General features: G+C 39.1%; 1 protein-coding gene across 4 annotated transcripts in view; it reads right to left on the minus strand.

The window, feature by feature from the left end:
- The window catches only part of TASP1 (taspase 1), a 261785-nt gene that overhangs the window by 126763 nt on the left and 118970 nt on the right, over nt 1–16052 (minus strand). For all 4 annotated transcript variants that reach the window (XM_025400222.1, XM_025400225.1, XM_025400224.1 and 1 more), the window contains one exon: nt 10527–10605. In XM_025400222.1, coding sequence (XP_025256007.1) covers nt 10527–10605 — 79 coding nt within the window. The remainder of the gene's footprint in view (nt 1–10526; nt 10606–16052) is intronic.

The following is a 16052-nucleotide window of genomic DNA, read 5'->3' on the forward strand; positions in this document are numbered from 1 at the left end:
TAGAATCCCAGGACTCATTCCAGACCCACTGGATCATAGCCTGCCTTTTAACAAGATCCTCAAGGTGATTCATGCACTTAAAAAAAACAAAAACAAAACAAACAAGAAAAACCTCGAGAATACACCATTCAGATTATTATCCCAAAGAAAGCTGAGAAACAGGAGCCCAAACTGAAGTATGTGTTTAAAGATCAGTATACCTTATACTTATAATGTCCAGGGAAATCTTAAGAAGAACTAAATATCTACATTTCAAGCATCTGAAAGCAAAAGCCCAGAATTCCCTGGACATCAATTTTTTCATGACAGCTTGCCAGTATCAGACATACTAAGTACCTTCAGGAAGTGATGAGTTATACCATGTACAACTTTCACAGCAACAAATTATCAATTTACAAAACTCAAAGTCAACACATTGTACCTCACAGTCATTTAAGCTGGCATGACTTTAAAGTACACACAAACATGAAGCAGCCCATTGGAACTATTTGATTTATGTTAAACAGCACTATGGAATTTAAACATTCGTATGCTCAACCAAACCCTATTCCTAGCCAGTCAGTCGGCTCACTGATCAGCTTACAGATATCCTTCCAACATATACTGCTCAGCTAAATTTAATATATTTTTTAAAATAAATCTTATTTCAAGTAAATTTCCTGAGCTGAAAAGAACTACAACAAAATAATACCAAAAACAGCCCTGTGCCATAAAAGGCACTAGTTGTATTTAGTGAATTCTGCCTCTCACAAGAACCTTCTACAGAGGGAACCAAGGCGGCAAACCCATGAAGGCCTTGAGTCCAGTAAGGGCCATGAAGCAGCATGTCACAAAGAAATTGTTTTTCTCCTCCTTTTGATGGGTTATGCTTTCAAGTCAGGAAATTAGAAACAGGTGTGCCAGAGGGCACACACATCCTCGCTCTGCACTGAAAAACACGCGTTTTCAATTTTCAAACATGAAAGAGACTCCTGTTGAAAGAAAGAAGAAATGAAAATCCAGCCCTGTTTCTGTGAACCATATGAAGGGAGCTTAGAAAGTCTTTGACAGGTTGCTCAACTTACCCACTCTCCAACTGACAGCAGGTAGTACTCCACAATAGGAAGGAAAACGCATTCTTTCAAGTGAGAACAATCAAAGGGAGAACTACATCAAGGATAGCAGAATTGGCATTTTAACCCATCACTTGATCTTATGCCTCTGTTTTTACCATTTCTTCACCTTGTGTTTTAAAATTAGAAGTCTGTTCTTTCACAAAACAACAAAGCAATGCAAAGTAAGTATCTAGCAAAAAAATCTGAGAAATTAAAACATCAAAAGTACATCTTGGGGATCACTTTATCCATTATGTCCCAGGTCTACAATCTCTTCCAGAGAAAGACTTACCTTCCCTCCAGGATGTCCTCAGCTCTTCCAGAGGTTAGGGGCTGAAGGCATTTCAGTGAGTGTAGGAGAGTGATGGGTAGTGCTAAGATTAAAAACAACTGGTTTTGGTGAGATTTGGGGAGACAAAGGTGGCAAGAAAAGGAGATATACTGATGGCTGCAACAACAGTCAAGCCATCAGGTACACGGAGGCACCTGCGAGTGATCCTTTGGGAAGCACCACAGTGCACGTTCCCTAGGCGAATGGATGCAGCAGAGCCTCATTCGGTGCTAATAAGCCTTTTGCTATAGCCAGTATGTCAACATATTTCTACATTGGCAAGAAAGTTTCCTATATTACCAAGGTCCCAGCTTTCATGTCCTTTGAGGACAAGGACTATGTTTTTAATTCTCTTTTATCATAACCAGGCTAGATCATAGAATAAGAGCCTCTAAAACAGCTGCTGCTTTATTGCATGAGGCCAATTACAAGTCATCTTGCTGAGGAGCAAAATACCTGAACTCATGATGCTTGGAAAGACATCCTTCATATCCTTTAAAATTATGTTTGGAAGAATAATAATACATTAAAATGTTCATTACAAAATATTAAATGAACAAAGCGCAATACAAACTAAGCAGTATTTCCACTTTTGTTTAATAGCAAAAATCCACCGAAAATATTAATTGTGACTAGCACAGGATGGCAAAAATTATCGGTCTCATTTTCCAAATTCTATCAATGAGCGTGCATTATTTCACAAACAGGAAAAAAATCTACTCATTTAAAATCTCTAAGATACACGTAACATGTCGCACTGAATGAAAGGAAAAAATCCACTCATTTAAAATCTCTAAGATATATCAATTGCCGTCACATTGAACTGGTTTCTTAGAAAATGGTCTGGCATAATTCAGAATTCTACATAATTTTGCACCATCAGTGACTTTACTTATATAAAAAGCAAGAAGCAATATATTAAAAGTAAATCAGATATGAAGTGACCTAATTAGGGTATGCAACAAACTCAGAATAGAATTCCCATCCCAGATAATTACTTCAGTTCTTAGAAATGTGCTGGTAGTTTATATACTCTGTTATCTGTAAATGAATATTATTTTTCCCACCCCCAACAACCAAACAGTCCAAAGAGTCAAGTGTTTTTAAGATGATAATGTTTACAAACGTTAGGGTTTTATCTAGGCTCACATCTAGAAGTCATAAGTCACAAGAAGATTTCCCATGGCATTATTCCCACCCCCAGATACTATGTCTCAAATTATTTCAGCTCCAGTGGCAGCTCCTAGTTCTCAGCATTTTAAGAATCTTGTTGAGTGTGACAAAATTATGAAGGTTTATTCTTTCATAAGGACAAGAAACTTCTGAGAAGCCAGTGGCAGCCTGCCCAACAAGGCAGATTAAGGACTCAAAGTGGACTAAAGATTCTGGATGTCACCAGGAGGACCAAGAGCAATGTATTTAACTCCTTGACTAGTTTTGCTTCTCAGTGTCTGGATCATTGCTCACCATGCCAGAACATTCTCAGAGAAGAAAGCTATCTTCATGTATCTTCTAAAAGAATGATTATCTCCCTACTCAAGAGTCCCCCTTTCATACCAAAGAAAATGTCTCAACACTACCACCTAAGTCCCCAAATTAAACCCCATACACTTCACACTCAATCATCTTCTTCAGGCATCCTCTGCTCTTATCCAGAATATACCACTCTTAGCCCCTCATCTGCCTTCCTCTCAGCCTTCACTCATCTGGGTTTCACTGGCTCACCCCACCGCAATGTATTTGTTTGTCATTCATATTCATTCACACTCATTCAGCAGTTCTAGGTAATAAGCAACATTCACACATCAATGAACAAAGCTGATGAAAATCCCCACCCCTAAGGAGTTTAGAGCAGGGTAGAAAATAAAAAGAAAATAGCAAAGAACTAAAAATAGAACTACCATTTGACCCAGCAATCCCATTACGGGGTATATACTCAAAGGAAAATAAATTGTTCTACCAAAAAAACCAGGCACTCATATGTTCATCATAGTATTATTCCCTATAGCAAAGACCTGGAATCAACTTAGATACCCATCAATGGTGAAATAAATACATAAAATGTGGTATATATATACCATAGAACGCTACGCAGCCATAGAAAAGAACAAAAAAACATACCCTTTGCAGCAACATGGATGTAGCTGGAGGCCATTATCCTAAGCAAATTAACGCAGAAACAGAAAACCAAATACCACATGTTCTCACTTATATGTGGCAGCTAAACATTGGGTACACATGGACATAAAGATAGGAACAATAGACAATGAGGACTACTAGAGTAGGGAGGCAAGAAGAGGCACGAGGGTTGAAAAACTATCTATTGGGTACCACACTCACCACCTGGGTGATGGGATCAATCATACCGCAACTCAGTATCATGCAATATACTCATGTAACAAACCTGCATATGTACCCATGAATCTATAGTAAAAGTTGAAATTGAAAGAAAGAAAAATAAAGGACAACTCAAATTAGAAAATAAAACCAATTTTTTAAAAGAAAATTGTTTAAAGATATAAAATATTAGATAATGATACTTGCTATGGGAAAAAAACAAAACATGAAAGGGAGACGGGAAATGTTGGCTGAAGGAAGAACTCCATGTTCATATAGGATGGCTGGGGAAGAGCTCATCGAGGTGACTTATTTGAATAAAGTCCTGATGAGATGAGGGTGGGGGCTTAAGACACTGAGGGTGGAGAGCTAAAGGAGAAGCAGCAGCTTGACAAAGGCCCTAAGGCGGGAGTGTGCATGGCATGTGTGAAGTACTGCAAGGCAGCCAACATAGCTGGAATTGTGTGAGCAAGGGAAGAAAAGCAAGAGCTTCTGAGGGGAAGCTGAGAAGTATCTCCAACAAGGCCTTATAGACCCTTCATAAGGACTTTGGCTTTCCCATTTATTAAGAAGGGAAGTAGCTGAACAGTTCAAAATACAGGTATGACATCATTTGAGTTCGGTTTGAACACCAGCTCCAGGGTTGAGAACCAAATAAAGGGGTAAAGGGGCAAAAAGCAAGAAACCAGCTAGGAGGCTAGCAATGATCCAGATTAGAGATGATGGCACCACAGAATTGTTGGTGGCCATTAACGTGCTGAGAAGTGGTCAGATTTTAAATATATTCAGGGAGGAGAGCAGACAAAGTTTGTTGTTGAATTGGATGTGACTGAGATAGAAAACAGGGTCAAGGATGAACCCAAAATTTTGACTTGAGCCACTGGAATTGACTCTGCTGTGGGGAAAATATTTCAAGAGAACAGGTTTAGGGTTAGGCAAGAGTTCATATTCGGACATGCTAAATAGATGTCTGTTATACATACAAGTGGAGACTTTACCAAGCACTTGAATTATAACTCATTTCTGGAGAGAGGCCCAGGCTGGAGATAAAACTGTGGGCATCATTAGCACATAGGTGGTACTTAGCCATCAGACTGGATGAGACACAAAGGGAGCAGGCATACAAAGAAAGGGAGAAGAGGTTCAAGGACCAGGCACTGAGGCACTCCAACACTGAGAGGTCAAAGAGATGAGGACTATTAACAAAGGAGACTGAGAAGGAGCAGCCAGTGAGGTGGCAGGACAAACAGGAGAGTGTAGTCCCTGGAAATCTATTAAGGACAGTATTTACAGGAAGAGCAAGTTACTTGAGCAACCGTGTCAAAAGCTGCTTATAAAGATAATCACATGACTTTAGAGGTAACTGTTAATCTTGACAAGAACAGACTGATGGAGCGGTAGAGGAGAAGTCTGACTGAAGTAGAATAAAAGTGAGTGAGAGGAGAGAACTAAAGAAAATAATAAACCTTGAGTATAGAAAATTCCTTGAGGTTTCACCTTGAAGGGTTGCTAAGAAACGGGGAGAGGGCTAGAAGGAAGACTGGAACCCTAGGTGACCTGCACTGAGTCCTCAGTAGAATAGGCCTTGTATTCACCAAGAGTGCCTGTGACACACACAGTGCAAGAATGACTGCTGCTAAATAGAAGCTGAAGCATGGATTCCTGCCTGCCTTCCACACATCCTTAAACAGCAATGGCCACATGGCATCTGTAAATATCTCAGCAGTGGTCTCCCATCGGCTTCTGCTGTCACATAACTCCCCTCTCACAGAGAAGGCTGTCTTGTGCCCTCCTGACACAGGTCCCCGGGCACGAGTTTTCTAACACAGTCCCATAGACAATCTCCCACAGAGGGGCAGAGGAAGACCTCTGGCTGTTCATTAAGTTAAGAAATCAAAAAGGAATGGCATATTCTCCTAGCCCCTGAGGAAGAAACTAATCACTAGCTCAGAAATATTGAGGCATAAGGCTGTTCTCAATTTTTGTATTTTTTTAATTCCATCTACTTTTGAAGCTACTCCTGGCAAGTCCTGACCACAGCCCTCTCGGCCCTCAGGTTTCTAGAAATGCCCAGAGCGAAGACCTTGAAAAGCAAAGAACTGAGAAAATCAGAAATCCTTTGGCCTCACAGCAGAAACAAGGTAGCAGGTCTTTCTTCATGCCAGAACACTTTAAGGAGGGGGAATGACACCTACATCTTCTGATCTTAGTCAATTGCCATCAGTGCCCCTGTACTCACTGTTTCCAGCACTTTTTGAGGCCAAGGTGGGAGGATCACTTGAGCCCAGGAGTTCAAGACCAGCCTGGGCAACACAGCAAGACCCTGTCTCTATAAAAAAATTAAAAATTAGCCAGGTGTGATGGTGTGCACCTGTAGTCCTACCTACTTGGAAGGCTGAGGCAGGAGGATCACTTGAGCCCAGAAGTCCAAGGTTGCAACGAGCCATGATCACACCACTGCATTCACTCCAGCCTAGGCGACAGAGGGTTTTTTTTTTTTTTTTTTCCTCTAACTGACACAGGATAGGCAAAGGAGGTTTTTGGTTTTTTTTTAAGAAAAAGAAAAAAAAAAGGAAAGAAAAAAGAACTGTATGGACAAGTAACAGAAAAGCAATGTTAAGGTAAACCAAAGCATAAACTTAATCTCTTGCATTTTTCCCCTCCTTCTGATCTTCTAATCTTCAATCTGCTCCTCCTTTCCACAGCCAGAGACAGATCCCAGATATATCTTACATTATGCATTTGCTGTGTTACTGAAAAATTATGTGTGAATCCAAATTTGGCAAATTGAATCATATTTTAAAATCCTATTTAAAGAAAGTCCATGGTGAATAATCTGTTTGAAAAAGTAAGCATTCTTCTCAGAGGAAGGACCCACACATACATTTGTTAATTTTTATTTGTATACTGGGCACTCACCCTGTACAAGGCTGTGTGTCAGGCACTCAGGAGACACAAATATACCCACAGCCCTCCTTTCCTTAAGAGTTTATCTTACTGCCTCAAGAGAGTCTGAAACAAATTATTTATTTTCAAGAAAAAGCTGAGAATAAGAAAAGCTTTTACTATAATTTATCAATTCTAAAATATACTTTTTTCACATTTTTAAACTTCTGGATTCAGGAGGTGTGTTATAACTGATGCATCCTCCCATGTTATCCTCCAGGCTGCAGTGGTGACAGAGCTACCACTGCCTCTAGATGCAAGCGGTTTGCAAGTGTTGACCCTTCAGTTATGTGCCATGTTGGAACTACATGTGTTGAGTTAAACTGTTGTTCAAAATGTGTTCAGAAGGATTACAGTATGATATAGAATTCAAATTAAAAATAATTGTACACATAGAAAGGTATGGAAATGGCAATGAGGCATGACTTTGTTATCAGTGAAGCAAATACTTCTCACTGGTGGAACATTCCTAATTCTGTATTTTCCTGTAAAGCAACCACCATGCATTAAGTGATGACAAGGCAGTGTGTTATACTTTAATTGACAGTCTTTTATTTCCTTAGTGGTATAAAAACAATGGTGTATCTGATAAAGAATGATGACTCAGATTCAGTGGAATACAGTAAGTATTGAGCCCCTACTCTGGGAAAAGAAATGCACTAAAAGCCTTGTGTATGTCAACTTACTTACCCCTTAGAGTAATGGTAGATATTATTCTGGTTTTACAAATAACCCCTTGCCCAGGCTCCACAGCTAGTGGGTCTGGAAGAGTCTGGACAGGAACCCCTGTGTCTGCTCTACTCTATCCCTAGCTAGGCAAATTCCTATGATGCCAGAACATTAGTCAGAGTTTGAAAGGTCAGCTCCTGCTACTCCACCCCCTCTCCTCCAGTCCTTACTCATTTCTCCCCACCCAGTGATGAGAACAAGATGCTAGAGTTTATCCCTCAGGCTAATGACCAAATCACCCATCTGGCCTTGGGAGAGCCCTATCCTAACCATAACTAACTATCTTTTCTCCGCCTTTCAATTACCACCTTCTAATATATATAAACCTAAAATGGATTTTCTGCAGCAGCCTAAGGCACAAGTCTTCTCTATTTTGGCCAAACAGTTGCAAAATCCAGTGCTCCACCTTTCTTCTGACTTGATCACCCAACTCTGCCATGTGTTTCCATTGTCAACTTCTTAGCAACAGTCCCATGAGAAACAAGAGTGAAGCAATCACACAAACTCCAATGGACAGGAGGGACTGGAGATTTAGTCTATTATCCCCAGGTTCTGTGGGCTGATGAAGGTTAGTCTTTTAGCTTGGGAAGTGTATAACATGACAAGCTGGGTATCTAAGTTAAAAAGCTACACTGGATGTCATGAACTGGAAAGCTAAAGGTATCTTTAGTCATATGAAACTATCTTCAACTGACACAGGATAGGCAAAGGAGGAAATATTCAAAAGGAATAGAGAAAAACCTAATTTTACAATTTTAACTTTACCTACCCATTCTTTGCATTCTACTTAATAGAATCAAATCCATGGAGTATGTTCTTATTCCAACTTGCACATCACCTATTTTAAAATAAGAGTAGGGGAGTGGTGGACTTGGAAATCTCTTTTCCAAATTGACACAAGCAGGCAGGCTCTCAGGATTTCAGTTTAGAATAGAATCCAATTCTCCTGACATCTAGATATGAAAGTAATGTCTAAACAATAACCTATCTCACTGAACAACATATTGACCAAAAACAAAACTCTCATAATACATGATTCCAACTGAGATTTCTTTGGGAAAATCCAAATGAAACGATGAATTTGTCTTTGGTTTGTTCAAATACTACAATTTTCCATAGACACAGGGCCATACTAAATTATGTTCACAGCCTAATTTGTAAACATTATGCATCAAGGTTTTCATGTGCCATGAATATTAAATTAAATTTAAAAATTAACTCATATTATTACATTATGCTCATTTCTTCAAAAATGACTAAAAACAATTTTTTGACCATTAAAGTAGTATGGATTCGATTCAATCTTAATTCATCTTTAGACTTCTCCTGATAGGCCAATAGCTCACAACCACGTTTTTCCACTGATGCAAGAAATGGAGCTAGGTCAGGATGCTGCTAAGATAAGCAGGCATAGGAACATGAGTGTGAAAGAACAGAGTCAGGAAAGAAGAAACAGAAGGAAACCACAAATATGAGAATGGTGCCAAGATTTCAACTCTGAGCGAAGGACAGGAGAATAAGACCAATAAAAGAGATAGAGGACACAGGAGAAAGGTGGCACAGGGTGTGGATGAAGAACGAAATGTTCTGTTGAACCTGATGAGTCTGATATGTATACATAGCACCTATAGGAACATGTCCACCAGGAAGTCAGAAAGGACTCACTGCACCTCAAAAGTCCAAAGTAGATACAGACATGGAAGCCAATCCCGAGAGAGACAAGCTGAAATCATGAGAACAGCAGAAATAACAAGAAATCAGCAGGAGAAAGCACAGAATTCACCAAAGACCCAACCCTGGGGCTGTTGGCAGTGGGAGGACAGAGGAGTAAGAATCTGTGAAGAAGGCCAAGATGGAACAGGTCAGAGAGGCAGACAAACCAAGAGGGTTCCAGGATCTATGCTACATGCAAAAAGAAAAGTCACCTGCATCAGAGATCGCAGAAAGAGTAGGCAGAAAGCAGGATAAGAGGGCTACTGGACTGGGTGCTTTGTTGGTGTAGTGGGGCAGAGACCATTGTGATAAGAAATTGGAGATAGAAAGGTAGGAAAAGAAGCCGTATTTGTCCACTCTCCCAATAAAGCCTGAGACTGTTAGAGAGAAAGGAATAGGACTGTAACTTGAGGGATAACATGAAACAGGAATGAATCAATATTTTGTCAACCAGAGGTATCACCACATAATGAGAAAAGGCTTTATGTACATCTTGCACAGGTATGATTAAAGTATGGAAATAGACAACAACCATTCTGCCTATTAAAACTGTCATGTTCCCCATCTCCTGCACACACACACACACACACACACTTTGTACTAAATAATGCCTTTACAATACAGATATAAAAAGAGGACCTGTATTACAATGAAAGCGTCATTCAAGAACTGAATGTCATAAACTATATATTTGGAAATGCACCTTGTAAGTTTTACATCAACATTTTACCCAAGAGATTATCTGTTAATTTTTGAAATGACCTGCTACTTTTATGTCTTTTGTTGTCTAAACTTGGCAGCATCATGGATTATTAGAAAAAATATCTATAAAAATATAATTAACCATAGTTAACTCCAGAGTTGTACTGAAAATATTAGTGGGCCGGGCGCAGTGGCTTACGCCTGTAATCCAACCACTTTGGGAGGCCAAGGAGGGCGGATCACTAGAGGTCAAGAGTTCAAGACCACCCTGGCCAACATGGCAAAACCCTATCTCTACTAAAAATACAAAAAATTAGCTGGGTGTGGTGGTGCACACCTATGATCCCAACTACTTGGAAGGCTGAGAATCACTTTAACCCGGGAGGCAGAAGTTGTAGTGAGCCAAGATCACACCACTGCTCCAGCCTGGGGACAGAGTGAGACTCTGACTCAAAAAAAAAAAAAAAAAGAAAAGAAAAGAAAATGTTAGCAAAGTATAGTATTTACACTGTGATACTAAACAACCCTTAAAACCTCCCAAATACTGAAGATCTTTCCCACATCCATACACTGTCATAGCACATGCTCTATGTTTACCTATAAATATTGCTTTTAATCATTAAATGGTTGACAAGGTTGAAGTTATGAGAAATGGTTATGAAAGCAGCAAATACCTGAGGTACTCACAGCTGTGGAGTAGGGGTTATGAGCTCCAGTATTTTCAGCCCAGCAGCCACATCCATAAAGAGCAGCCTGGGGAAAAAAGAAAATAGATATAATATTTCAGAAATATCATATGTAATTATTAGTTTTCAACAGAAATCATACCCATCTAATAAAGCCTGGTTTAATAATGATATAAAACAACTAGGTGATAATACCAGATGTTGTATATGACCCACCCACACGATGCTTTTAATATTATCAAAACTACGTTTTCAGATATTCCATTCATCTAAAAACTTTCAGAAAATAGCCAAAGAAAGTTTCTTAGTGTCATCAGCAGTAATTTTTTCCTTCCCTGAAAAACTTCTCCCTATTGTAATTTGCCAGCTAGTTGTTCTTCTGGCCCCTTAAAACCAATGTGGTTGGCTTAAAATAGTAGTTTTCAAACTAGGTGTGTGTCAGATTACTGGGGGAGCTTACTGATAAGAACCCTGATTCCTGGGAATTCTAATTTAGTGTCTGGGAAGACCTGGGAATCAGTACTGTTAACCAGGGTCATGGGGTACTGGGATGCAGCTGGTCCTCCTGCCATGCTCTAGGAAATCCTGCTTCAAGAGGGCCTTTTCCATGTCTGTGTCGAACTGGCACAAGAGGAAGTACAAACAGTCCTGTATCAAAGGGTCCAATATACACTCACCATTGTGCTAGAGTCAGCCAGATGAAAAGAAAGGAGGCAAAAAAGCCTCCTTTCTTTTGTTCAAGCTCATCACTTTGTTAGGTGGTAGAGCAGATTTATACATCTGAAACCATCAGGAACACAATAAGCTACTATGGTTTTATAAAAGATTAGGACGATCATTCCTATTTTGTTTTAATAATGCTACTTCTCTTCGATATCCACAATGACTTTTCTGACTTTGGGAGGGAAATCACAACTAACAACTTTTCCACTCCATAGTAAGAAGTAGAAATTAAAATTAAAAAAAAAAAAAACCTAGCTAGCTAGCTATCATAGAAAAATACAAGGAGGCACGCTCAACAGTTCATTACTACATGGTTGATAAGAATAAGAAACCTGAAACAACCTAAATGTCAATCAGTAAGGAAATGGCTAAATAAACCCTGGCATGGCAGTATGTGGAATTCATTGCAAAGGTTAAAAATAAAAGAATTAAGCTTTTAAAAAAATCTTTAAGAACAAAATACAGAAAGATCTCCCAAACATATTGTTGAATTGAAAAAAAAGCAAACTAAAATACATTCAGTATTCCCTGCCATTGATGGAGGAAAAAGATACTCCCATAAAGCAGTACTGATATTTCCTAGGAGTTCATTCTGAGGACTGGGGAATAGGCTAAGACTGGGGATGGTGAGCAGACTTCAGCTTTCTATGATATTCTGTTATTTTTTACAAGGATCTTAGAAATCATTAGCTCCAATATTCTACCCAGAGCAGGAATCTCCATGAAACATCCGAGGCACTTCTGACACTGAGAACCTCACTACCCCATGTGGGAACACATTCCATTTTCGGACACTTTCCACTGGTAACAAATATCTGCTGTATCACAACTTCCAACCACTAGTCCTGGCTCTGATCTCTGGAAGTACTGTAACCTCCCCAGAAAGTCCTCTAATTTTTTAAAAACAGCTATTCTAGTTCTCTTTTCTAACCCAAAGAAACCCAAATTTGTGAGCTATTCCCAAGACTTTGCGATGCACAAACCCACCACTCTCTCATAATTACCCTCCTAGAGAAATAAGTCAGTGTCCAGGATAACCAGAGATGAAGTCTCCCATGTTCATGTGACCCACAGTTGCTGTCTCCAGATGTTACTGAAATACCCCTCTTAAAAGTAGAACCAAGAACTGAGCAGGATACTCTCAATATGGTAGACAGTGGGAAATCTGTTTACTGCCTCTGAAAACACCATGCTTCTAAAATACATGCTGGCTCAGGGTCAGTGTGGCAACTGAAAGCCCTTCAGAAGTGATTTAGAATATGAATTTATAAATAAACTAGCAGACCTGTGGGATAACTATTCAACTGGTACTCCCTAAAGCAAGGGCTGGATCAGCCGAAGTCTCAGAGAACACAAGAAATCAATGGAAGGACCCATTCTTCCTTCATTGAAAACTCTGAACTGCCCATCATCATCATCTTTTACATTTCCCACAATTAACATGACCAGGAGCCTGCACTCAAAAAATAGTAAATAAGGTCCCAAGGACACCTCTTAGAAAGCCAGGGAAGGTCATCTTTCTAGAAAAGAACATTTACACTTACCCTTTGTTCCTTCCCTTTAAGAAAATTCCCTTTATGATGCTCTTCCTTAGTCTCAAAACCTAAAACTGTCTTCCTTCTTAACCTTCTGAAATTCACTGGGCTAAGACAGTGATAGGTAAGATAAAAGAATTAGAGGTTGTTGATAAAAGAATTATCCACTTGTTTGGATAAAATACGGCAAGCTTAAGCAAGCCTTTAAAAACAAATTTTTAAAATCTTATTTCTTTTTGGTAGTAAAACTGTATTAAAATTTTATTAAAGTTATTATGCAGTAAAATAAGGTCATATAAATGATATTATTATTAATCTTCTCTGGGCCATAGTTTCCTCTTCTATACAATAAGAATAATGAAAATATCTACCTCATATTGTCACAGGATCATGTGAATTAACATACTTGCTGAACACAGCAAGTGCTTAATTAACACTAGCTCTAGCTATTATTACTAAGGGCTATAATATGTAATTTAAATGCATTTTGACATTGAATCTTCTACAAGTTTGTAAGGTAGCTGGTTATCCCCATTTTACAGAAGTAGAAAGTGGAGCTGAAAGATGTTAAGTAACTTGTTCAAAGCAAGGGGCGTGGTAAGTGGGGAGGTGGGATTAGAATAGAGGTTTACCTGGATCGAAAGTCCACACTTAACCAGTAAACTCAACTGCCTATTTGTCTGGGGGTGGGGTGAAGTTTAGGGGGACAAGTGAAATATAATAATTCCTTTCTCATGTCCAAACTGTAAATTCAAATAATTACAGTAAGCTAAAGAAGCAAATAAGTTCTAATTCAAATTCCCATTTCTTATCTTTTTTTTGAGACAGAGTCTTGCTCTGTCTCCCAGGGTGGAGTGCAGTGGCATGTTTGGCTCACTGCAACCTCAGCCTCCCAGGTTCAAGCAATTCTCCTGCCTCAGCCTCCCCAAGTAGCTGGGATTACAGGTGTCAGCCATCATGCTCAGATAATTTTTGTTTTGTTTTGACATGGAGTCTCAGTCTCACCCACACTGGAGTGCAATAGTGAGATCTCAGCTCCCTGCAACCTCCGCCTCCCAGGTTCAAGCGATTCTCCTGTCTCAGCCCCCCAAGTAGCTGGGATTACAGGCTTGCACCACCATACCCAGCTAATTTTTGTATTTTTTAGTAGAGACGGGTTTCATCATGTTGGCCAGGCTGGTCTTGAACTCCTGACTTCAATTGATCTACCCGCATTGGCCTCCCAAAGTGCTGGGAATTACAGGATGAGCCACTGCACCTGGCCTAATTTTTGTATTTTTAGTAGAGATGGCATGAGCCAAAGTGCTGGAATTACAGAAAACAGTGAGAAAGTCATGGGACTACAATGCATTGAAGGTGACTCTGCTGGCTTTTCTCTCACCTTCTCTACTTCTCTTTCTCTATGAGGTTTCACCATGTTGGCCAGGTTGGTCTTGAACTCCTGAACTCAACTGATCTGCCCACCTCGGCCTCCCAAAGTGCTGGGATTACAGGAGTGAGCCACTGCGCCTGGCCTCAAATTGCCATTCACCATCTGCACTGCTATCATATATCTACAGCAGGGTAATATGCTAAAATTTTTAAGTAGTTAATTGTGCATTTAACATACATTAAAAGTATCTAGTTTCAGCACACTTTAAAAAATAATTAGCCTTTGATATAACTTACTTTTGTATTTTGTTTCATTTGGGCTTGTCAAAAAGAACTGTTCTTTACCTCTCATCTGATACTTACATAGTTTCAAGTTTATTACATCTCTTCTATCCAAGCATTATAATCCAATTAAGCAACTGCATTTTCCTATAAGCCCTTTTACTCTTTTTTCACACTCTTTCCTGATTTTATAACTCTCAGAAGCTAGGTATTCATAAACTAGCCAAGTGAGGCAAATCAACACATAAATTTTACAGAAGTATTTCTTTTGCTCAGGACAGTTCTAAGTGCAGGGGCAGAATAGCTTCAAGACTGTTAGACGTAATATCCTGCTAACATAGTCCAGAACCATCCTTAGTTCTGTTGTTGCTATTTTGCTAACCAAAACAAACAGAAAACAGTGAGAAAGTCATGGGGACTATAATGCATCAAAGGTGACTCTGCTGGCTTTTCTCTCACCTTTTCTACTAGGGTATCTAAATCTGATATGCCAAGTTTGATTTTCCTATTGCAAACTTGACAAATACACAGGACTTTATAATGTAAGAAAAATACCATGACCAGACAAAGGCTTTTATAATGAGTTCAAAGCACTGTACAAACATGGAGTAATCATTCCCTATACAGCCCCTTGTACACTAGGCAGAGTAGCACAAAACTCATTATTCTTCCCTTCCCCTTTTTCCTAGTCTAGGAATGTAAGCAGCTTAGAGCAGATCAAGCAACATCACTTTGGGGTGTGCAGTGATATTCTCCATGAATTGGATCTCTCTGCTTCAAATAGTAACTAACTGTCATGAACAAAGTAACTGTGACATTGACTCTTCTTCAAATGTGACAAAGTACACAAAGCATAACAAGACACATTCCATGTATAAGATGCCACCTAAATACTGAGTTTAAATGAACCCTTGCAACTAGTCCATGAGAGTATCCAATTCATTTGTTCACTCAACAAATATTTATTAAGCCCACAAGTAATGTGCCAAAATTGGTTTATCCTCAGAAATCTTCCTAGATCAAATGGATTGTTAAATTTCATTCTCAGTATAAAACTAAAGATCGGAGACGGCGGGAGGGGCAAAGTGAAGAGGATGTGCAAATGAACTGAGGACAAGCAAATTTTACATAAATTAGAGCAATCTCCTTTCTAGATTTTTTAAGTGATACCATGTGTTGGTGACCTGAAATACTGATTATTTTATAAAATGGCTGAAATGCTTGATCAGAGGAGGGATGTAAAGGGCCAAATGTCACTATACATGGAATAGAGGAAATAAAAAATGTAACTCTAAAATCATTTATCCAACTAAAAAGCAAGCAGGATAGTCAAGTAGAGCTTGTTCCTAAAGAGAGTGATATTTACAGAGAGCAAATGGAAACTGGCACACATTTATGAAATTTCTACTAAATACCCAGGCCAGTGCCCAGCCTGCTGAAAGTGGCAAAACTAGGATCACCCATTCTAAAGATGAGAAACAAACCAATTACTATGAGATAGGTTTTCTTAAAAAGAATCTTAAAAAGGTATTTGGTTGATGATTTATACTAGATGTTAAAAAACAATTATATTCATTTTTTTCTAAAGAAAAAATGTTCCCAC

This window comes from Theropithecus gelada, chromosome 10, assembly GCF_003255815.1.
Source record: "Theropithecus gelada isolate Dixy chromosome 10, Tgel_1.0, whole genome shotgun sequence".
NCBI lineage: Eukaryota > Metazoa > Chordata > Mammalia > Primates > Cercopithecidae > Theropithecus > Theropithecus gelada.